Raw genomic sequence first — 26,240 nt, forward strand, 5'->3', positions numbered from 1 at the left:
CGCGTTACCTGTAGAAAAGGGGGAACGTCTTTCCCATAAATTCTGATCATGGAGACGTTGGCGACAGTGTCGATAGTGCCCATGAAAAAGCCCATGACGGCTAAGACCAGCGCCAGGAGCACCAAGTACTTGCATAATGGAATGATCGCCATAGTGATCGTCATGGCGGTTGTTCCCACCAACAACATCACGTTCGGGGTGAATCTGAATTAAAAAGAACTTTAATCACGGATAAAACGAGACAAAGCGTATAACCAAAAGCGACTTAAGACGCGAAAGTGTGTCAGTCATACTTTCGCGCCTTTTTGAAATATATCTACTGAGATCTAGTTTCACCATCAACCTAAAAGCCAACTAGATGTCTATTTAATGGAAGCGCTCTCTTTGATCTATGGGCTAATTTGTTTTACCACTATTTTATCTCCTCTTTACATAGAGATACGTTCTAAAACACCGCAATTGGCTGAAATTTTTAATCTACACACTCTTTGTACTTCGCCACAAGCTCTCAGTGTGAAAAATATCACATTCTGGCACACTTTTGAATCTTTGTCGCATTTGGTACAACCATTTCATTTTGCAAAGACACTGGGGCTAATTAGGGCTGAGCGATATGGAAGTCTCAACGGGAACCCCTAAACAGGGTTGGAATAACCATTAAGCAAAATAAGCTAGTGGTTAGGGCACCAAAGGAAGGGTTGCAACGCGGATTTTCCATCGCAGAACCAGATTCCAGAAAAAAGGCGAACCTGATTCAGTTGAACCACTTGCCGTTTTTCATCAAGCACGATGGTAAAATCGACTATATAAAATTTGAATTAATTATATCTTAGGAAGGCCTCAAAATGTTTTTTAAGTGCTTATGGCCTCTAAATGTCTTAATCCGACATTACCCCTAAATGTTGACTTATTATTTAACTATGAGTTATTGAGTGGTTGGAACGCTTCTTACGCATTTGTAGATCAAAAATAGATCAAATTTCCAGGGATTAAATTTTGTTCTAAGGATCGAAAAAACACGTTTCCAAAATCTCAATACTAAAAAATATGCACTCCCTCATTTTTCCAAAATTTATTCATTTTCTTTACTAAGTCTTTAATTTAAATTGCCTTCATCGCGAAATATACGAATGAAATTTAAATAACGTTTCGAATGAAAAATACGGGGTGAAAAAATCACAAAATTTCATCTTAGCAACTCTCATTCGTATACCTGGACTTCATTTTTAGAACCGAAAAAAAATAGTGGAAGTAATTGGACTCGGTGCTCATTTCCAACTTCTCGTACATACAGGTACGCGCCACTTTAGCCCACCCGTGTTTTTGTACGTTTTTTCCTCTACCTGAGATAAATTCTATTACAATATTAATATCGAAATGGGCGCAAAAAAGGAGACGGGGAAAAATACAATTTTCTCGAAAGACGACGGACAAACAATATAATCTAATTAATAGAAAAAGGCACTAGAATAAGAAACGTAATCGTCGCTTTCAATGGAACCTCGTATTGATTAAGCCTTTGCCCGGCTAACACGAGAATCGTTTTGTATTCGAGCACAGACCACCTACCCCCCTTCGGGTTGGGGTAAGTGGTCTGTGATTCGAGCTTCGTATAGCGCCGCCGGTAGCTACGAGAAGCATTAAAAATTAAGCCTTTTCCCTCTTTAATAATTCCGTTTACTATTTGCACCGAGAACGAAAATTAGCGGACGTGATCGAATTAGAGGAAAGGTTCGAATTAAAAGAGAAGATTCAACCAAAGTCGAGTCTAGGATGATTTTCGAACAATTTTATCTAATTGTTTAAACCCTGAGAAAATTGGCAGAAAAAAAAACAAATACTAGCTTGTTCAAATTGCGATACTGAAAACCAGTCTGTTTACACGGACCGTATTAAAGTACGCCGTTATAATTAATATTAAAGAGATACGCGCTAGTTTCCAGAATATGATTGGTCGTATCTGCTACCACGTGTGGCCCTTTAAGCTCCATCATACTTTGTTCCATTAATTAAATTTCACTCCTTTAAAAATGAACTTGAAACGTCGCTTAAAACTTGTACTGAGTAAAGAACGTAATTACAAGACTCATAATGGGAGATTTTATTAACAACACGGACGTAATAAAATGAAGAAGGATTATATCAACTTCTAAAGATTTAGTTAAAAAGCACTGTTAGATAGTGTTTCGGAGTTTTCAGTTGAGAATTCATAAACATTGCCCAGCCCGGGCCCTAGGATAGAAGGGGGCTAATTGTACATATTATAATTATCATTATATTCTCATTATCTCTTATTAACGGCACTCTTTTGGGCCCGAATTATGGTTTTATCACGGCCCGCTGGTCCAGGAAGGGCCGCGCGGAAAAATTCTGGCCTGGGGTTTAGACCGCTCTCCCCCGCCTTGACAGTTTATACTTTTTTAGTCAGACCACCTACCCCCCAGAGGGACGTGTATCGCTGGTAGTTCAGTTCAGTTCAGTTCAGTTCACTTTTCCACTCCGAATTTTCACGAGCTATTTTCTGTTTGCTGTAAAAAAAGCCGCGTCACTTTTGGGGCCCCTTTTTTTAAGTTGGATGCGAGTCCTTCTTGAGGTAGGTAGTCTGTGGTCATACCATATTCTACGAAGTTTATATATTCCACCCAATGAGGCACTCTATAATTAAGCCCTATTAATTATGTACGCCGTAAAATTGGATTAAGCTGAAATAAACTGCTTAAAAAAAGTATGTTCTACAGCTCTAGGCGCATGATTGGGTGATGGGAAGAGGCGCCAGGAAAAGATATTTAAAATTTTTCTCCACTCGTTAGTCTTAATCAATATGGAAATAAATTAAACTTTAAGAACATTTTAACCCCTCCTCTTGATCCTTCGCAGTCAAACTTTTTTCTATACAGACAAGAGTGTGGAATAAGGGGACGGGGGCGCTGTGAAAAGTGTTCGCGGAATAACCGAATCAGCCGGCGAGAGAGAAGAAAAACGAAGCGAAATGGGCCTTAGTCGAGTCGTCGAGGCAATGAATATTGATGACGGCTTTATCAGTTTCCATGGCAACCATATCCGAACCTAGGCTCAAACGACAGTTTTCAGTAGCGACGTCCCGACATCAGCTAAAAGATTAGCGTAAACTTCACCTTCCGGCCGCCTTCCTCCGTATCGTAAATTAAAGTAGGGAGGACCTATATAAAGGGCGCTTTCTTTCCTCCCGGCGTCATTTGGCGCCCCGTTTTTCGGGGAGGACGGATGATTCTCGCTACACGTAGACTAAGAATAAGATACGCGTAACAAAGTAATAGAGAGGTTAAGCGAAGCCCCGTATACGTTGTACGGTAACTTTGGAACGGTTCGAAGGCGCATTCAAGTTGACCTGACGAAACGAGTGTGGGATGTTTAACCTCTCTAATATACATTATAGGTGGGTTATATACAACGGCGAGACGGACAGTCGGAAGAAAATCTTGCAAGATTAAAGAGGGGGACGTAAAAGGAGAGAGACAAAACGGCGCTGTTCGAGGGACAATGGGAATAAATATGCATTTTAGACGCGCGGATAAAGAGAAGTTAGCTGTCTTCGTAGCGGTATTATTACTAGGGAATGAGACACTCGCGATATTTCCGTCTCGTTGGATTCGCTGAAATTGTTTTGACTGGCGTCGGCAGTGTTGAAGCCTTGGAGGGAAAGATCTGCAACTGCCCCCCCCCCCCCCGAGAGACCTTCCTGTTGTCCGACTCCAGTCATTTTGGTCTATTTTCTAAATTAGGCTACTTTTAGTGACGCAATTTGCTGATTATAAACGTATTACCTTTACGAAAATGACTTGATGCAAATTGTAAATTCATATCTAGCTGGAACCAAGACTCATCCAGCTTGAATACAATTATGTTTTGATTAAATAATGTTGATGAAATTGGGATAAAGGTGAATTTTATACGTTGAAATTTGATCAAATATAACACATTTTGGAGTGTAATTTTCGATCAAATTTGAATTGGATCTGCCCAATTTTGGAATCATATTTGATCCACCATTTGTGTAAAATTTAGTTCGTTTATAAGAAAGCAATTAATTAGAGAATTGTTCACAAACTTTGAAGCCATTTAAGATATACAATACAAGTTGTTCCAGCTTACTACAATTACAATTAATTGGAATACTTTTTATACATTTTGAAGCCATTTCAAATGTTTCGGCTTATTACAATTACAATCATTTGGAATATTTTTATACATTTCGAAGCCATTTCAAATGTTTCGGCTTATTACAATTACAATCATTTGGAATATTTTTATACAATTTGAAGCCATTTCAAATGTTTCGGCTTATTACAATTACAATCATTTGGAATATTTTTATACATTTTGAAGCCATTTCAAATGTTTCGGCTTATTACAATTACAATCATTTGGAATATTTTTATACATTTCGAAGCCATTTCAAATGTTTCGGCTTATTACAATTACACTTATTTAGAATATTTTTCTCAAATTTCGAAGCCATTTTATATATTCAATACCTGTTGTTCCAGCTTATTACTCGTTTGAAATAATTTTTCAATTTTATAATGAATACTAAATAATGGACCCAAAACCCGCGATTCTACAATTTCAATCACTTTCTAAATATATTTCTTTCTTTTTTGTTGGAAACGTTTAAATTTAGCTTAAAAGGGCAACGAGACACGCCAAGTTTTCAAATATTCCTCTCTGGCGTATACGGAAAATAAACCGTAATTCAATATTATCAAAAAACAATGGACCGCGTTTTAAAGTTTAGTAATTCGAGCGGAAATGAGGAAGTCCCGGCGGGGAGGTCATATTTCTTCTTTCACAAAGAGGTTTGAAAGCGGGGATGATATTATTACGCGTGGAAGGCTTCCTTTTCCAGCGCGTTTGTCTCGCGGATGAGGCTCGCTTTAGTCGCGAAATGAACGAGGCTGACACACCAGAAAGGACCCAGGGCCGTTGTAGCCATTAAGGGGTTGTTATTGATAGTGGCCCAAATGACGTCATACCGAGCGAAAATTGGGGGCTCTCTTTAAAAACAACCGAAGTGGCGTTCCGTAACGAGCTACGATGTTATTATCTTCCAAAAGAGACAGTTTTGTCCGAGGGGTTGGTCACTCCGCGAACTCGGTGTACACTGTCGTACCTCTGACTGTGCTAATAAGAGTTCGTGAACTATTAAAAATCCGTACCTTTAACAGTACTAAGTACTCGAACTCGGTATACAAGCAGAGCCGTACCTAGTCCAAATGGCGTCCTGGGCCAAAAACCAAAATGGCCCCCAGAATTTTTAAATTTTCAATATCTAATTTAAATGAAAATCATCGATTTTGCGCCCCTAACATTTTGGCGCCCTGGGCCCCTGCCCCTTTCGCCCTACCCAAGGGACGGTTCTGTGTACAAGTCACCCGAGAGTGTCTTACCCCTCGGTTTTGTCTTTGAGGCTTGCGAGCGTAGTTGGGAATGAATAGAAAAGACTATTGGTGTTGCAAAATGATCGATATAACTACCACTGGTTGACGAAAGTTCGGAAGTCTATAGAGTGTTGTCGTCTGAAACCCTGCGACGTCACCATTGTAATTTGCCTATTGATAAAAAACGGTAACTGTCATGGCGGCCACTATTAACACTACAGCTGTGACGTTACAAGTTTTCAAAATCGTATCAGACGACAACACTCTATGGGTTCTCAACCTTTGTCACCCCATTTCAGTTTCAAATTTATCGTGGAAACCTCGCTTGAAACAAATTTCGGTATTTCAATTTTTTCTTCCGAAACAAATTCTATCATAGCACAGCTCAAAATCTCGCGAAGCCCCTGGAATCTGAAATGGAGCCCCATTTGAGAATCACTGATGTAGGACCCCAGTTCATTAAATATTCATACACAATGTGTTTGAAAATGAAATAACGATGTAAACAAGGCTTAACAATATATGAAAAATTAGACTAGGAAATGGCCTATATCCAATAAGGTAGAATAAATAGAGATCCAAATCCACCTTAAAGGCCTAGGTTTTTTTCTGCCTGTCCCCCTTTAAATTAACTTAGTGGAGTACAAATACCCTGGTGGTAAGCCAACCGCTGAACATGTTGGCCTAATTTAAAGGGGGACAGGCAGAAGAAAACCTAGGCCTTTAAAGGACCAAACCGTTTCGCGGGACAGTATTTGTTGAGTTGGAGAGTTAGGCCTAGTAAATGAACTTAATCAAATCTTGTTGGCGCCATCTATCGTGTTATTGGAAAACTAAACCTTAATATATTTTGCAAAAGTGTCTGCTTATAGAAACAGATGGCGCCAACACGATTGGATAAAGTTGAAGCTTAAGCCTAATTCTCCTACTCAAATAAAACGTGTCCCGCGAATCCCAGATTTGTTTGGATCTCTCGGGATCTCTAGTTCATATTCTACCTCATTGCCTATATCGCGTTCAAGTCTATGTTAACTTATGGTCATAAGTTATATTTCTTTACAAAGTAAGAAAGTTTCTATTAGGGGTAATCTAAATTTTTGAGGGGGCATTGAGAAAGATTTGGCAGGGCTAAGAACCCCCAATTATAAAAGGACCTAGCCCTATGCCCGCCGTAAAAGACTTGAGCGTATTCTAGATGAGAGCCTTTCAATTACGTTCAACCTTCAAATGAAACGAATTGCAATCATTTCCTTATACTTCAATCAATTCACTGGGCTATTAAATATTCATACAGAATGTGTTTGAAAATAACGATGTAAACAAGGCTTAACTCTCTACGAAAAATTAGTCTGATAAATGGCCTATATCTCGTTCAAGCGCGGGGAGCACGTTCTGGGAGTCAAAAGACAGCAACCTCTTCGCTCGTTTAGTATTCAAGGCCTAAGATGAGCGGCGAAATCGATCGGCAAGTCTAACTCTCTAACTCGGCCTCTCTTCGCGGCGCACCGAATCTCCTCTCCGTCTGTGTCCGCCGCCGCTTTGCCCATTAACGGCAAATTAGAAAGCGAATCGTAATTGCACCCCGTAATTCCGAGCTAATTTGTAATAATTAGATAAGGAGAAATTTGAAGAGCGCTCGCGGAGCAAAACTAGATAAATATATACGCGCGTGTTATACCTCAAATCCCTCTCAATCAATTCGTAGCACGGCATTTAGCCAACGCGATTCTATCCGCCCTCTCAATTTGACATTCAACGCGCGACATGACGATTTGAAGAGCGCGCAGTGCCGTATTTCCGCCTAGACCAACCTAGGCCGTGGCCTAGGGGCCCATCCTTGGAAGGGGCCCTTCAGTGACCGTAATTACTGTATTCGAAGGCATAAATCTATAATATCAATCGTAATTTATATTGAAGAAATTCCTAGGTTTTAAAATTACCAAAATTTCTGTGTGGCAGTTTACGGACGCAGCCTTAATTCGCAATGTTGCGTAATTATCGCGTATTTAGTCGACGATTGTTACGAGCTTTTATTCAGTAATATAACCGTAGAGCTCAGACTTCTACGCTTAATCAGGGAAATTCAGGCACAGCCTAGTTCCAGGTATAAGAGTAAATGCAGCGCGTGAAAAGGGGGCCCAGACTCCTTATCTGCCTATGGGCCCAGGAACTCTAAGTCCGGCCCTGAGAGCGCGTGGTAATAGCGTCTAGAAAATTGGTCGGCAAATCTATTTTTATTGTATTTTCATGCCATTATGGAATTACTGTTTCTATTTCCGAAAATTAGAAAATCGAGGGCTCAAGGGATTTTGAATATCCCCAAAAATCATAAATCCAGAAGCTCCGTTGATTTATTCAGAATTAGGATGTAATATTATAACGGTGACTTTGTTATGGTAAATATACGAGTTAGCTTCGGCGTGCGATTGTTTTAAATTTCATAAGCCGAAATATATTATTACCAACTAGGTTGCTTTTAAGCGTTATCTCGGGTCGACAGACACGCCATGCGGGGATAATTTATATACTCCAAATATTGATATAAGGCCAAGGCTAACGAGTGTTTATGATTTTAAAGACTCGAGATTTTAATCCGGCTCAGAAATCCTTGGTATATCAATTCCGAAAGATTCGACAAACAAAACGAATTTCTATATTATTCATTATATCAAGATGTCAAAAGGACTTCCTTATAAATGGTTTATAAATGTAAATTATCTAGGTAGCGGGACACGAAATTAATTTTAAGAACCTGATCTTAATTTTAAATACTACACGAATTAATTTAGAATAGAAATAACTTGAAATTCCGTAGAATGTTTGAACTAAAAATTATCAGAATCGAAAGATTTATAAATTATCAGAATTTAATTATCTTTAAAAATTAACCGAATAGAAATTCAAAATTAACCGGGTAGAAATTCCAAATTAACTGATTAAAAAAATTTACCAAAATAAACGATTAGAAAATGTTTCATAATTAACTGATTAGAAAAATTTACCAAAATAAACGATTAGAAAATGTTTCATAATTAACTGATTAGAAAAATTTACCAAAATAAACGATTAGAAAATGTTTCATAATTAACTTATTAGAAAAATTTACTAAAATTAACCGTTTAGAAAAATTTTCAAAATTAACTGATTAGAAAATTTTAAAAATTTTATCGAAATCTTATCAAAGGACTGAGCCGCACCCTATATTAAAAAATTAAAATAGAAACTCAAGTTTCAAATCTGAAACTGCAGCGGCACTCTTTCCCGTTTTGTACACGGATGAATAAACCAAAAGCGAAATCAAAACCACGAAGGCTTAAAACCATGTTTAAAAAATTCAGAAAGCCCTTTAAAACTTCCAATTAGGAGCTTGAAAATGAGATTCTCTCCGTTACAGTTTCGGAGCGGAAAAAAAAGAGAGCTGGTTTCCTTTTCAAAGTTCGCTAACTACAAAGCAAAGTTTCCTCGGGCCAAAGATAAGAGGCAACGCGGTTTGTGGGCGGTGCAGCCAAAGGTCAAAAAGACTTTAAATATTTAAAATAAAGTAAGAATGGGGGAGGGGGGGGCGAATGAACGCTGCCATTTTGTCGGAAAGACAACGTTTCGCTCGCCATCTTTCTCTCCCCGCCGCGATCTCCGTAATTTGTCCCGCTTGGAATTTGGCTCTAATAATTGTCACCTCAACGGTCAGGAAAAGCAGGAGCGCGCGCTCCAAGAGTAATTGATGATGCTTACCCCGGGCCCCGTCCCCGCAGGGGATGGCGGCTTCTAACGGCACGGTTTCCAATCTCCGCTAGCCTACATTGTCGTTCATATCAGAGACCAAATTATTCGTATTTTTTTGTGAACGAGTATAAGGAGAGATTGAAGAAAGGCATCTCGAGGTTTACAACGCCTTTCACAGTAATACCACCATAGGTAACATATCGTATAAATTAAAATTAATATTTTTAAATTCAAATAATAAATATATTTCAAACGTCATTTGTTTTAATTAATATTATCAAAAGTAGCATAAGACCCAAAAGCGAGTCAGCTGTACCTTCGCGCCTATTAACATTTCTAGTGAGACCTAGTCACACTATAGACTACATAACCTACTAGTTGGAATAGTACTAGCAACATTATATTAAGTCTATAGTCTGGCGCGATTTTCTCTCTTCGATTTACTTGCCCGTAGACATACGTTCTAAAACGCCTCACTCGGTGGCGCTGGAGTACCTCGATTTTGATGACGTATTTTCCGACCCCCCCCCCCTTCCCTGTTCTGACACACTTTAGGGTCTTATGCTACTTTTGATATTATTATAATGACGGTAAGTATGACAATTAAACATATTGCCAAACGGATTTCCATTGCGCAATCAAGGTTTAGTTAAAGGCCTAGGTTTTCTTCTGCCTGTCCCCCTTGAAATTAAGCCAACATGTTCAGCGGTTGGCCTACCACCAGGGTATTTGTGCTCCACTAAGTTAATTTAAAGGGGGACAGGCAGAAAAAAACCTAGGCCTTTAAGTAAAGAGCCTTCCAATTGTAGGGAGGAGGGTAAAGAGTACGGAATTGGGGGTCGCGTGCCCTATAAATTACTTTAAATGAATTTAAATTTAAAAGTTAATCTTTATTCATATTGAATATTTGAAAATAAGATGAGAATGACTTAGCCGCGACCAGCTAACCTTGAAAGAAGTATTTATCGTATTTTCGCTAAAATAGTCGTACGCTTTAAAGGGCTCGACAGAAGCATGGACACTGTATCTCTAAATACAGTGTCCATGACAGAAGCCAACTATTTTCCAAGGGGTTGGTTACTCCGCGAACTCGGTGTACACTGTCGTAGCTCTGACTGTGCTAATAAGAGTTCGTGAACTCTTAAAATCCATACCTTTAACAGTACTAAGTACGCGAACTCGGTATACAGGTCATCCGAGAGTGACTTACCCCTCGCTATTTGGATTTCTGTCGATCTCGTCTGCCTATGAAGTATAAATAACCACTTCCGAGCCCCGAGCACCGACTGCTCAGTGTGTCGGATGTTCGGAGCTTCGAATCAGCTGGTTGAAAATAAGCCTACTCTAGAGTCTAGAGTTCTAGACTCTAAACTCCGACTAAGCATACCTCGCCCGCGTTTGGGTTTGACCTTGACTGCAGATTTTAGGCCAAAAATATGTTTCGGCAGGAATCCATACCTCTACTTGGAATTCTTATCCTGCCGTATCGCGTATGGTAAGATCACTCTGACGGCTTTGGCCCCGCCTTCGAGAGAAAAAAGCAACTCTGCGTGCGCTCCCCTCTCACGTTGTTGTTTGTTAAGTTAACATAGTGACGTCAAAAAAACCGTCAGCCACATCGAGACGAAAATCTGCCGTGATAAGCATTCCTTGTTTCGGATATAAAACACAGTAGTGAGGGTAGAGGAAAATGTAGGAAACTATCTAAAGCATAAATCAGCTTTCTAATTCGTTTTGGCGGAATCTAGATTGCAATAGTATGATCAGGTTTTTTAACGAATAAATTATTTTATTTAAAAATTTAAAATTATTGTACTTTTTCGAACGGTAGTCGATTACTATCGTACCACGTATTTGAGCCCTAAATATCGTAACAATACGATAGTTATCGTAGGGTTGGCAACGCTGTCCGCGACCCAGAGGCTTTGCCTGTTAAAACCATTCTGCCAGATTGCCATCCCTTCTCCAGAAATCTCGTGCGCCCTCTTCCGTTCCCGGTTCACCCAAAGCGGCCCGATGGCCCACACGCGGCTACCAATTACGGGGACCCCCGCAGGTATCGTATCATTCTTCTTTCCCGACATAAGACTGAAGAATCACAATAGAAAAGGAGGGCGTTGAAGAAGCTATTTTTAAAGCGATAAAATATCAGTAGAACTCGAGAAAGGTTGATAAATGGTAATGGGATTCAGGGTATAAATATACCACTACCAACTTACCAAGGACGATAATACGTTACTCAGTTCGTTTGTAAATTAGCATAAAAAACAGAATAGGCAATGTCATATTTATTTATTACCAAAGTTTATTTTTTATGATAGATTTCATAGTAAAAGCCTTCAGTTTAATAAACGGGAGTCTAAGTCCGGTTTAATAAGCCTCATCTGAAAAGGGTATAAGATTCCTAACTTGTTTACTGGTTTTCAGCTTCTATTTGCGCAGACAACTTTCCCACAACTATAACTTTACTACCGCTATAAATACCGCGCTATAGATAAAGTTGCGGTATAATAGCGCAGAATTTTATTCTGATAAATATTCCAGGTTTTGAAATGAAATGATTCTATCAGTCTGAACGTAATTTTCGTATGAAATCGCGAAACAAATTTTAGACTTGTTGGAAACACTGAAAGCGTAACCTATTTCACATTTTATAATTAAATTTGTGGAATTAGTTAGTAGGTCAAAAATAGACGCGACGCCTGTACAAGTGTTCCAACCGTCGCGCTCCGTAGAGCTACAAGCGAGTTGCCTTTCAGTGACGCGAACAACGCGATTTCCAGAAGTCAGCGATTCTTATTTTGTAAAACGTTAAAAGGCCACGACGCGATAGCAGCGCCATCGCCGGATTTTAATCTCGTTAAAAGTTCTCTCAAACGCGTTTAGCGGATTAAATCCTTTCATCTTGAGCAAGCGCTTATAAGGGCAGCTTACGGAGACGTCCCATTATTATTATTATTTCGGCTGGACTGCCGCTATCGGACAAGGGAGGCGCAAAAAGAGAGACATTAGACGAGAGAGTCGAGGAAAGAAATATTTTCGGGTAAAATAAGACGTCCAATAAGTCGGCGAAGGGTGACCGGAATGAAAATTGATAACCTCATTCCACCTCTACTGGGGGCGTGGCGAGCGGATAATTTCCAAAAAGCCTTGGCAAATGTCGGAATGGCCATTAGAAACTAGCCGAAAATTCGTTATTCTCGGCTAATTTACGACCAAATAAATCTTATTCTATTCTCGTAAAAGTCGCGAAACAGAAAGGATATCAACCGAAAGACTCTTTTTAATATAAAATGGATTACATCGTTGTCTCTTTTGACTTTAATACGTGTTTTACTAGCTTAAGAACGAAAAATGCTACGACATTAAAAGTTTCAATGGTACTCTCTCTTACTTAACATAACGTTTTTCAATTAATACACCAAAACTTTTATGGCGCTTAAAAATATCATAATCGGGCGCAGGAATCCATACCTCTACTTGGAACGCTTATCGCCGCGTATGGTAAGATCACTCTGACGGCTTTGACCCCGCCTACGAGATAAAAAATACCCTCTGCGCGCGCTCCCCTCCCACGTAGTTGTTTGTTAAGTTAACAAAGTGACGTCAAAAAAACCGTCAGCCACATCGAGACGAAAATCTGCCGCGATAAGCATTCCAAGTAGAGGTATGGATTCCTGTTGGGCGCTAGTGACAACGAAGCTTAACTCTTTAGGAAATATTCAAAAAGGGATTTTAAACGAAGCCAATCAAAATTGTTGAGGGGGAAACGTACCCGGTTCCACAGCCATACTGGTTAGAAGATATAGGCGAACTAGCGAGGCGCGAATAGATAGAAGCCAGCGTAGAATGCAAATTGCGAGCGTTCCCTCTCCACTTAAGTCAATAGGATTTTCAAAATACGCTGATCTTTCGTTCTTTCCCGATTTCAGTGGATTTTCATTGAAATGTACTCCAGGAAGGAGAGAGAGGGAGGCGCTAATTCCAGAGTCCGCGCCTCGGAACCCGAAAATCAAAGTCGGTCATCGGATGGCGCGACGACATACGTATCCCCGGCGGAACAGAAAAAGTAGGAGAGGCGCGTTTCGCTTCTTTCAGAGCTGGCGCGCTATCCGCTCTATTGGTCCCGCTGAATGCACTTCGATTTTTGTCCCATTGTCCTGACCCCCGCGACACTCTCGCCCCGACTGCCAGAAGAAGAAGGGGCAAAAAGGAGACGATAGAGTACAGTGGCGGAGTGCCAAAAGTAGTTAACTCGCGAAGGCGGTCTTCTTTTCTCTCTAATAACAACTGGCGACTCCCCAAAGACCCCGAAGCCGCTTTTCTAAATGTTTTCCGTGATTTCCTCGTCGGTTCGGCGGCGCGTCTCCGACCCCACGCGGCCCAACCGACGAAAAAATGCGCCCTGCCTTCGAAGAGAAAAAGAAAATGGCGGAAAGGTTTTCATTCTCGAAGCCATTCGTCTTTATGGGATCTCTCGCCAACTGCACCCACCCCGAAACCTTCTCTTAATAGCGTTTTTCGGACAATCCGCCGACGCCATTTCCTTCTCGCATTACCAGATATTTCTTTCGAAAGTATCCGTAGTTCCTGCGGAAGTCGTACAAAGACCAACTGTATATTCGCGTCTTACGATTAAACGCGATTTGCTAAATGTCCAAAGTTTAATACCTATATTAATTCCATTTCAATTTTAACCCGACCTTGAATCCACTAGAAGTCCGCTACGTATACAGTTTAAAGGGGCACGGTCAAGCTTTAACCAGTTAAATAGCCCTATAGCCCATTAAAAACTAAAATTTATGGCGAAAGCCGCATCAAAAAATATTGAGTGGTTAATTTTTAATAAAATAAAGAAATTTCGGGAAATCGAAAAGCGCGCGTCCGCCGCGACACCTGCTGAGAAGTCGGTGAGACGAAAAAACAACGTAAAAGCGCGCGCTGCTGAAGACGCGAAAAATTTGTTTTCCACTTATAAGAGACCTAAGCCTAAATTGCGCGATTTCAAAAGTTAGGATAGTTCGCAAATCGCTCATACGGCGTTAGGGGCGCTGGCGGCAACCCCTAAGATGGCGGCGAAAATTCAAACCCAAACACCTGGCGTTATTTTTCGTTTCAACTTTTTGGGTCAAAAGCTATATTTCAAGACAAAAAAGGTACGTGTTAGTATATTGAACGTCTTGTTAATCTTTTGATACGGAAATAAGGCCATATTTGGAAAAGCTTGGCCGTTCCCCTTTAAAGAATAATTTTCAATTGTCACTGAATATTATTACATAAAAATTATATCGTAGGTAAGGTAACATAATAAACGTAAGTATGACCGTAAATGATTTACGTGTCACAGAGCGAATACGTAATTGGAAGTTTTCGAACCGGAAATTCGTTTAGGTCTCAAATTCGAAAATACTTACTTACAGCTATAGGAACAACAAACACAAGGAGAACGCATCTAACCTTAAAACACGCTAACGCAGTGTTGTGTACAAATTTCATTGGACGAGCCTTTACGCTGCACGTTTTAGGGAAAGGGGGAACACAGTTTCACATTTTTCCCCTTCCGACGGCAGCAGGCGCTAAAGCGTCTAACCGATGAAAAATGTACGCGAGAAAATGCACGACTTTGGACGGGTTGCTTTCTCCTTGTGTGGGGTGTTGTGTTTGTTGCTCCTAGCTTACAGTAACGAACCGAGTGTTTATGATAGTCAGTGTTATGTTCCACTTGAACAATTCAACAAAGTAAGGGTTATTTTCACTTTTTAATTGTGAATAGGCCTTGGCTGATCAATAAGAAATGTTGTAGGGGTGATTTCTAGGGCATGACAGTACCAAAGACTATAGTAACAAATCACGGAGAGTTAGCTACGTTATGATTTATATGTTCATTGACCAGGGGGTATTTAAGGTATGCTATGACCTAACTTGAAAATGTAAAGGGGGTCCCAAATCCTACTCAGGGACCCAAAAATATAAAATAAGCGAACATATATGGGCTTAAATTTTAAATTAATTAAAATTCTACGCAAAATTAAAAAAAGGAGGCCCAAAATCCTCTTAGGGGCCCCTCTTATATTTAGCCTACTTAACCCAACATTCCTGTCACCACCACTGTAATTGGCGAACTGACTATAAGTAAAATAATTACCGATTGAAGAATAGCAAGTGACATACTTACGACTATTTGGTTATCTAAAATAGACACCAACAAACAATTTTAAAATGACATCGGATAATTGAGCTTCGCAAATTTAAACGGGATTTTGAACGGTCCATGATCCAACCACGGAAAATATCTTATCAAACATTAACTTTAAAGATTTCGTTGAACGATAAGAATAAAGTAATAATAAAGATCAGTAGTAGTAGTTAACTTATATTTTTATTTCGGAATTACCTACATTATACTAACTATCTTCAATCAAGGCCCCTTTACACATTATAAAAAAATGGATCCTCGGCTAATCGAATTTATCCATGGGGAAACGAGAAACTATCACTACGTTTTTGTGGAGGTAGGAAACAGGGAATTCGGAAAATCCCGATTTCGCTCTCCACGGGGATCCTTTGTCGAGGGGTAAGTCACTCTTGGATGACCTGTACACCGAGTTCACGTACTTAGTACTGTTAAAGGTACGGATTTTAAAGAGTTCACGAACTCTTATTACGACAGTGTACACCGAGTTCGCGGAGTGACCAACCCCTCGGCCTTTGTGGGAAAACGTTTTTAGCCGTTTTCATGACGCCCGAGGGATAAGACACTCTGCGAACTCGGTGTACACTGCCGTACCTTTGACAGTGCTAAATGGAACTCGCGAACTCTTGAAAATATGTACCCTTAACAGTGCTAAATGCTTGAACTCGGTGTACAGATTATCTGAGACTGTCTTACCCCTCGATGACGCCCCCTTTCAACCTTGTCACGGGATTAGCCCTACCAAAAAAACCACTATTTAGAATTTTTATACTAGCTTCGATCTCTGCAAAACCGAAAATGAATAAGAGAAGAGTATCGGGTTTCAAACGGTTCTAGCGCTTTTTCGATCGTAATTTAGTCGGAAGGTCGAAATAAATAATGTAACCGAAAAACCCTTTCTAGAGAATTGTTTGGGAAATTCCGTGAAGGAATGGATCAAAACGAGACAAGGTCGTATTTATGGGGGGTACCCCCCACCCGAAATGCTGATGACTGGGGGGGGGGATGTGTAACCTCCGTCAGCACCCCCTTTGAAATTTCCCCCCCCCCTGAAATAAAATCCTGGATACGCCCTTGAAACGAGACATTTCCAACTAAAAAAACCCGCAGCATATCAAACCCGTGTTTGTGCGTTTTCAAGCTTGGAAAAATCGGATTTTCCGAGAAAATACGGGTTCATTACCCGTGTTAGAGCAAACACGTGTTAATTCTAACACAAGCGTTTTCACCGAGGGGTCGGACATTTGCCTGTTTTGTGTACGGGATTTTGGATTTTTTTAAAATCCAGGATTTTTTATTGTGGATTTGTCATACAAAGTCTATGGGAGCAAAATTCTTGGATTTTGGATTTGTGGATTTTTTTCCACATTTTGTACGGGATTTTCCCAAATGACCGACCCCTCGGTTTTCACGCAATGTAGCACGAATTTCCTACCTCCATGAAAACGTAGTCGTTGACTGCAGCGTTTGAAATCGACAAGGTCGAAAGCCAGATCCTTCCAACGATACTATATACTTCTATAATTTCTAAACTTATGTTGGCCTCTATAACGAAAACGTTTTATCTCCCGAAGTATAAAGTTTACCCCGTATTGGTTTTATACAGATTTTAACTTTATTTTTTCGATTTTTTTATCATTATTTTGGAGATTCAATATATTTAGGAAACGTCGATTTTCCGTCTAGCGGGGCTAAATAATCCGTTACATGGGAGGGGGGCGAAAATCCCGTGACTGTACTTCGAGGGACCTTGAATAAATAAATTTATAAACCTCGTGACGAGGTTCGAGATCTTAGATACCATCTAAAATGCCATTTATTTTTAATGGGCACACGAAGACGTATGAGATGAATTTGGGAACAAGTTCTACTCAATTTATAATTAAAATTAACCATCGGCGCCAGTTGGCTTTCGCCATAAGCGGAATAAATAACAGTATAAAGAAAAGTCTCCGATAGGCCTAATACATATTTTTGCGTCGACGCGAAAAATCTCCGATAGGCGATAGGCCTAATACATATTTTTGCGTCGACGCGAAAAATCTCCGATAGGCGATAGGCCTAATACATATTTTTGCGTCGACGCGAAAAATCTCCGATAGCCGATAGGCCTAATACATATTTTTGCGTCGACGCGAAAAATCTCCGATAGGCGATAGGCCTAATACATATTTTTGCGTCGACGCGAAAAATCTCCGATAGGCGATAGGCCTAATACATATTTTTGCGTCGACGCGAAAAATCTCCGATAGGCGATAGGCCTAATACATATTTTTGCGTCGACGCGAAAAATCTCCGATAGGCGATAGGCCTAATACATATTTTGGCGTCGACGCGAAAAATCTCCGATAGGCGATAGGCCTAATACATATTTTTGCGTCGACGCGAAAAATCTCCGAAAGGCGATAGGCCTAATACATATTTTGGCGTCGACGCGAAAAATCTCCGATAGGCGATAGGCCTAATACATATTTTTGCGTCGACGCGAAAAATCTCCGATAGGCGATAGGCCTAATACATATTTTTGCGTCGACGCGAAAAATCTCCGATAGGCGATAGGCCTAATACATATTTTGGCGTCGACGCGAAAAATCTCCGATAGGCGATAGGCCTAATACATATTTTTGCGTCGACGCGAAAAATCTCCGAAAGGCGATAGGCCTAATACATATTTTGGCGTCGACGCGAAAAATCTCCGATAGGCGATAGGCCTAATACATATTTTTGCGTCGACGCGAAAAATCTCCGATAGGCGATAGGCCTAATACATATTTTGGCGTCGACGCGAAAAATCTCCGATAGGCGATAGGCCTAATACATATTTTTGCGTCGACGCGAAAAATCTCCGATAGGCGATAGGCCTAATACATATTTTGGCGTCGACGCGAAAAATCTCCGATAGGCGATAGGCCTAATACATATTTTTGCGTCGACGCGAAAAATCTCCGATAGGCGATAGGCCTAATACATATTTTTGCGTCGACGCGAAAAATCTCCGATAGGCGATAGGCCTAATACATATTTTTGTGTCGACGCGAAAAATTTCCGATAGGCGATAGGCCTAATACATATTTTTGCGTCGACGCGAAAAATCTCCGATAGGCCTAATACATATTTTTGCGTCGACGCGAAAAATCTCCGATAGGCGATAGGCCTAATACATATTTTTTGAAAATCGAATAAAATCGTTAAATTATCTTAATTATTTATTTAATTCGAATGACCCCGTGAGCGTTCTGTGATGAGATTTGCTCACGATATACATACTCGTTCGGTAAACAGCATAATATCATAAGTAGCATAATAACCTATAGTATGACACTGACCTGTTTGTAAAACGATGGCGGTACTTATAATAGTAAATTTTATGTACAGATTTAATAATGTATCATTATTTTTCTTAAGTAAACGTTTTTTTTTCAGTTCAATTTTCATTAAGCTTTGGCTAATCCGGCTAAAAAGGCTGCCGTCAGTTGCTTCTCGGGCACCGTTACTAGTATCAGATTGCGTATAGTATATGGTCATTGGTGAAACAGAATATCATTAAAAAAATTATAGTTGTTAGAATAAGAATGGCATACTTTTGTATAATATGTTAGTATTGGTAGTATTTTTACTTCTTATACATTAGTTTTAGTTTAGCTCCAATTTTACACTCCCTTAAAATTATTGCGAAATTATTTATTTAGGCGATGTTTATAATAGTAAATTTTATGTTCAGATTCAGTAATTTAAACGTTATTATTACTGTTCAATTTTAATTAAGCCTTGTATGATTATTAAAATAAGTACAGTTCTCAGTACTTAACCACGTAATTATTTAAATGGGCGATACAGACTTCCATTAAGAAAATAAGCGTTGAGAGAATAGAATGCGTTTTATTATGTTACTTATGATAGAAATAGACATGTTAAGCCAGCCACGGAAAACGTTTAGGAGGAACTTGTAGGAATTTCAGGCTGTACATAGAAAGGTACATCCACACTTCTATACAAGCTCTCCCGTTCAGGTTTTGGGGCGCTGGCTTAACCTCTATATTAAAACACCTTCACTCTAAGACGGTTTTAGCGATTTTCTAGTTTATTGCGAATTTAATTAACATTTAACAACTAAGTATCTTTGTATCATTTAAAAAAAATGACCTTAAAATTACTTATCACCTTAAGTTTTAATGATTTATAAATATTAGATTATTTTCATTGACTTTTCGAGATAATACATTTTTTATAAATCAATTACAGATTCGATCCACACAGATCCCTATTTCCAAGCATTAATCAATTGAATTTTAGATTACATAGTAATAAGCTAGTCTAAATTTTATCAAAAGTATATAATATTAATCTTAGCTGAAAAGTATTTATTTTTCTATACTGCTAAGGTGATATTATCATTATTTATTAATAGTTAATGTTATTTGTTTGAGATTGCAGTGAATTTTTTCCAAAGACGTTATTGTACTTAGTGATTATCTTAAACTATTAAAATATGGTAAACTTGTAAAATATGTTTTATAAGTAAATATTATAACGCAGTTTAATTCTTACATTTAATCGGTGTAATCTCGGCAGTAAATGTAGTAATTTTTTACATCTTAGATGGATACTTCTTTCGTAAGTGATAAGTTATATACTTCTGGTTTTAAGAGAAAACTGAAGAGCTCAAAGGAAAAACCCCTTTTCAATAATGCCTTCCACCTTCGCTAATTATCAAGTTAAATCGTATAATTAAAATGATAAATAATGATTAAAATCTTTAAATAAAAGGTAAATACGAATTTAATTAAAAAAAAACCCAGAAATCCGAGAGTTTGGAGCCAAGTTATTAATTTAGAGAAGATTTTGAAAGCGAGGGTTAATTTAAGAGATAAATCAGTTTCAAGGCGACCGAGTAAATTGAGAGACCTAGAATGAAGAAGAAATGGATAGGGACGAGCAAAGAGGGCACGCGGAAACAGAGAGGGTCATTACTGGCGACGCACCTCGAGAGTTCTAGTCGCTGGTGGGGTGTTCGCCCGTTTTAGGAACTCGTAATTAAAACGATTCCATTTGCGGCTTAGAGAAGAATACACGCCGATGCTTCGAAACGAGAGAGAGAAGCGCCTAATGAAAGCTGACTGCTTATTATTCAAACACCAAATTATAGCCTAACCCTAAGCGATTTTGAGGCGCCAATGTTCAAACCCCCCTTGGCCTACGTAGAACGACGGCTACCTTCAAAGCGTACAGTCTTTACTCTAACGCCGCCTTTGGTTGGGCTGTCTGCGGACTCAAGAGCGTTAAGGGTTGCGGCTTCTATCCTATTAAGAGAAACTATAAAAAGATCTTAACGTTACAACAAGGACTAATTAAATTAAAACAACGCGCGAGCGCGGATCTACGGCAAAGGCGAGTGGATGTGGCGAGATGGCTGAACACGGCTTGTGCCAAGTTAAGTAGACGTCTTTCTGAGGGGTAAATCACTTTCTATTGGATTTCTGAAGTGGTATAAGCCCCTCGCGTTTGTATCTACCTTGGGTTAAAAAGTTTCAATTTACGCAAGAATGTACCCGGGTTATCAGATATGTGGCCAGAACTATATATCCAGTTTTCATGATTAGTGGTTTTTCTTCCAGGAATGACATATTCCTACATATTCTACGTTAACTCGAGTATATATTCTTGGTTGGGTGAAAGGAAACGTAGAATCAGTTTATATTGTAGGGCAACGGAGTAAGACTAGTATTTTTCAATTTAATAGATAATTAAATCAATAGTTACGTTAAAAGGAACCACCCATGGACTGCATTGCAAAGGATGATAAAATTAGCGAATATGAAAAGGGATAAAAAAGCTAAACCATAAACAAATTTGAAGAAATTTAAAAACTTACAAATAGTTCGTACCAAACATAAGACGCGAAACTCGGACGCAATAGATCTTCGAGTGAAAAATTAAATTTAATAAAATAAAATAGGCAAAATTTTCAACGGAAGATCGGTTTCGTCCTATTTGGGCCTCTTCAGTAATACCGGTGGAAATTCTGGCTATTTCATTTAATTTAATTTTTCACTCGAAGATCTATTTGGTCCGATTTCGCGTCTTTATGTTTGGTAAGAGCTATTTTTAGGTTTTTAAATTTGTTCAAATTTGTTTAGCTTTTTTATCTCTTTTCATTATGCACTATTCTACTTATTCGCTAAATAAATAGTTAACCAAGTATATTCTCCGTGGTTGCCTGAAAAGTTTGTTTTTGGCGAAATAAATATTTTTACGTATTATTAAATCGCACTTTCAGTATTGAAGTCGCTTAAGCCGTGTTTAATAAAAGCTAAGTGTCAGAGACAGAAACTTGCGCTCAATCCAAGAAAAACAGGGTACCGACTCTACCCACTACCCAGAGTGGCTAAATGTCACTAACTGGTGCCACACTACGAGGGATTATGGGGGTACACACTCCGGATATTGGCGATACATATCTCGTAACGTAACAAAGCCACCGCTTGGAGACATTAATTACGCGACGGTAGCGTCTCCGGGGAGATTGGCAGAATGTCGAGGTGACGAAATTGACCGTAGATTTTCAGCGCGTGAAAGGGATTGCCGCAAGACGCGACCGGAGATGTAAGAAAAGGGAACAATCCCATCCGGGCTAAAGAAAAAGCCAGAGTCCCTCCAAAGAAGTTCGGGGCGGCGGCAACAGACACGCAATTTCGTTTCTATCAGATTGCATTGATCGGAAAATACTGCATTCTTCGTCATCTTAACCTTTCATAGACGTCCCTACAATGGGATTCTTAGGGGCGGTCGCCATCCCCAACGCAGTCGGTCGCCATCCCCATCTTAGTTAGATAACGCGATCGATGGAGGGAACGGCGTTTACCCTTCCACGACCGTAGATTTCACCCCGTCGCTGCCTTTACTAACATTATCAAGTAGAAAAAATACAGCGGATGATCACCGGGAGAGGGGGAGTGAAATGAAACCCCGCTTGATCCATCAGACGGGTTCGGGATGAATCGCCGGGAGGGAAGAAGAAAAAATAGGGTACGACAATGGTTCCAGCGGAGGGAAAACACAGAGATGGCTAAAAGAGAAGCGAAGGATGAGGTCGGGAGAATAGAGAGCGAGCGATGGATGCTGTGGGTGGGGAGAGACACGAGAAAGAAATGTTATGGCTTCATCTATTTTTCATCTTTCCTCTATCCCTATCATCATCCCGCGTTCGGCGTCTTGGCTCCGAAAATACGTGTTTTCTCGCTCTTTTTTCGGGAGAGGGGGCGCCGGCCCACCCAATCGCCGGTTTGCGAGGTCGGATACATCCTTGTTTATTGGCGCGCGGTAAAGGACAAAAAATATGGAAAAGAGAAAGTGGAAAGAAATGTGGAACGATAAAAGTGGAGATTGGCGGCGCTATGACGTCAAACGCGCTCTGTACCGCAGTCATTCAATCCCAACAATAAAATTACAGCGCGATACTAAAGAGCGAAGAGCTCTCTCTCCTTCGATAATCAGTTGAAAATAGAGAGCTTATTCCGTTTTTATCGAGAATCCGGAGAAATCCTTATTTTTATTTCGCTCCCGAGTGTATGGCTTCACACGAGGGAACATTTTGGAAGGGGCTAATGGCCCGGTAAATAGGAGGGGGGCAGGACGGGGGGGGGCATTAAGCCGCCAATGACCGTACCGCGCTTTTATTTCTTCCAAACGCGATAAACGTCTCGGGGTTAAAGAGAATCGCCAGCTACTCAAATAAGCAGTTATACTTTGGGCGGAAATTGGGGTCAATGGTGTTTAAAGGAGAGGTCGGAACAATTAACTGGAATAAACGCGGCGGACACGGTTTCTTTCTCGTCGAACAACAGACATTCGTTCAATTAACGAGACACAAGAAGCCAGTACTAAGCGAAAGTTATATAACAGCGCTTGAAGTTAATTGATTCGTAATACTTGACCATCGAAACGATAGGTCTCTAGTCGAGTTGATCGTGGAACGCGACTTTCAATCGACCTCAAAATAGACCCCATTTTTTTACGGCTATAGATCTAAGCCAGAATGTTGGAGAGAATTATTATGTTGAGACAGGAATTCATACCTCGAACTTGGAATGGTTATCCGGCCGTATTCCCCTATATATGGTAAGATCTCGGGGACCGTTTTCGGTCACGTGCATGAAAAAAAATCACCCCCTCGCACGCGTCTCCCTTCTTTGGGAGTTTTAACCCCGCGCAACCTCCCGTTTTTGCAACTGTAGTTTTTTGTTGTTCGACTCCCCGACCATTTCGAAATTTATAGTTAGGTTTGTCCATAGTGTCTAGCACTCTAGCAGACGACTATACTAGGTAACTGCGGGGTCCAGGATATTTTTAAGCCAATGAAAATCGTAAGAGAAAACACGTATGCTCTGAGCTCAAAATGATGGAAAACAAGACGTACGACGGTCAGAATACACACAATCCTTCTAATGTGTTAAGTTTGTTTGAGCTATTCACAGCAACCTGCAACGCCGGTATCGCAACCAAAATATATCCACGGTCACACATATATACATATTTACACTTATTTGTTACTTCTAGACATACTTTGAAAGCATCGAAGATTCCTTCGATCAGTGTCACTTTTATTTTTTTACTTCTGATCACACTTATTTGTTACTTCTGATCACACTTATTTGCTACTTCTGATCACACTTATTTGTTACTTCTGATCACACTTATTTGTTATTTATGATCACACTTATTTGTTATTTATGATCACACTTATTTGTTACTTCTGGTCACACTTATTTTTTACGTTGAGTGTCACACTTATTACTTCTGGTCATACGCCGAAGACTAGGTAGATCAGTGTCATACTTAATTGTTACTTCTGGTCATACATTGAAAGCGCGGTCCACTCTGAACGGCCTTGAATAACGCCAGAGGGAAACGGGCGCGTAGACCTCTATAAACTCGCGGATTTACAATGTTCGAAATTGCTGGGCTCCGTATACGCTGCTCAAAAAACCTTACTTAAAATTAAGGAACATATTTGCAACTCTAGGTCATATGTAAACCACAGCTATTAAAAAATTTAACTTTCATGAAAATCGAACTTAAATTAAGGAACGTTATGCCGACTTTCAGGCGGAAATATAAGTGTTACGCTTATTTGTTACTTTTGGTCATATTAGAACGGCCTCCGATAAGTGGGACACTTATTTGCTACTTCAGGTCATACGCGGTAAGCATCGCGTATTACTCCGATAAGTGTTACACTTATTTGATACTTCAGGTCATACGTTGTGCGAACGGCCTCCGATAAGTGTCACACTTATTTGTTACTTCAGGTCACACGTTGTAAGCATCGCGTATTACTCCGATAAGTGTCACACTTATTTGTTACTTCAGGTCATACGTTTTAAGCATCGCGTAATACTCCGATAAGTGTCACACTTATTTGTTACTTTTGGTCATATTAGAACGGCCTCCGATAAGTGTCACACTTATTTGTTACTTTGGATCATATTAGAACGGCCTTGGAAAATTCCAGAGATAAATTCGCGTAAAGTCTCTATAACCACGCGTATTTCCAATGTTGGAGTTGATGGGGGTACGTATACGCTGTCCAAAAACCTAACTTAGAATTAAAATTAAGCAACAAAATTGCAATTCTAGGTTATATGGAAACCACAGCTATTCAAAAATATAACTTTCATGAAAGTCGGACTTAAATTAAGGAACGTTATGTCGACTTTCAGCCGGAAATATAGAACCACGAACATTGGGTTCCGGTAAATAACCCCGAAAACTATACTTAAATTTAATATTTACTGATATAACCGAAGTTGTAGTTCAACTTAATCCTAACCTATCCAATAATATTTTTTTTAATGTTACCGGACTTAATTTTTAACAAAATATCAACCACACAAAGCCAAACTACCGAAAACGGTAAATTGGGCAAATGGCCAACTTCTTGGGCTTCGATTCCAAAAATTTATGAATGGCTATCAATGGCAATGCATTTACATTCGAACGAGATATCATTGACTCTTCTAGCCTTAACCGTTGAAGAGGTATGCGTGACACGGCGCCATCGGCATCGGCGGCATCGGCGGCAACGGCTACACTGTACGTGAGACTAATACACAAAAATCCTTAGGATTGTGTGTAAAAACCGGTCCCCTAGATAGAGCCGGAAATCGGCCGAGATAACCATTCCAAGTTCGATGCATGAATTCCTGGTTGAGAGGATACACGAGCGCCACGGTCTAATTTACTCCTGGCACTTGAGGGGGGGGGGGGGGAGGAAAAACGTCACAGGCTTACGTTTCAATCGCGTCAGAAAAACGGGGGAAAGTATCTTACCATAATAGTAGTAGTAGTAGTTTCTATGATCTAACTCTTCGAGCATAAGGTGGGATTTGGAATTTGAGAGTGATGCGAAAAATCGCCTCGGCATAGTCTTTATCTAACCTTGGTATAAATCTAGAATGAATTAGTGTTGTCAATTTTCCGGAAAAATAAAATGCGGAAAAATTTCCAGAAAATTTTCCGAATTGCGAAAAATTTTCCGCAAATCGGAAAAATAAAAAATTGAAACATAAATTACTTTTAAGGGTTTTTAATGTTTTGAACTTTTTATCGATATAAAATGTCTAATAACAGTAAACATACTACAAAACAATAATAGTGTTACATTGTTAATCAGTTTAACCAAGGTTTAGTTTTACTTTCAGAATCGAAAAAATTAGGTGAAAATACCGCTTAATTAAATTTGCAAACAATATGTTAGACTAATCATGGAATGAAAACTTTTTTTATTTTTTTCGAAAAAATACGGAAAATTTTCCGGAAAAAAGTCCTCAGTTATTTTCCGCGGGAAATTTTCCGACTTACAACACTAGAATGAATAAATGAGGAACTCGAACGTGTTAAAATGTATC

General features: G+C 39.6%; 1 protein-coding gene across 4 annotated transcripts in view; it reads right to left on the reverse strand.

The window, feature by feature from the left end:
* The window catches only part of LOC149940958 (solute carrier family 60 member 1-like), a 64,237-nt gene that overhangs the window by 5,962 nt on the left and 32,035 nt on the right, over positions 1-26,240 (reverse strand). For all 4 annotated transcript variants that reach the window (XM_090178345.1, XM_090178344.1, XM_090178343.1 and 1 more), the window contains exon 2: positions 9-204. In XM_090178345.1, coding sequence (XP_090034471.1) covers positions 9-204 — 196 coding nt within the window. The remainder of the gene's footprint in view (positions 1-8; positions 205-26,240) is intronic.

This window comes from Leiobunum rupestre, chromosome 6 (genome assembly GCF_980474605.1).
Source record: "Leiobunum rupestre chromosome 6, qqLeiRupe1.1.hap1, whole genome shotgun sequence".
NCBI classification, from domain to species: Eukaryota; Metazoa; Arthropoda; class Arachnida; order Opiliones; family Sclerosomatidae; genus Leiobunum; species Leiobunum rupestre.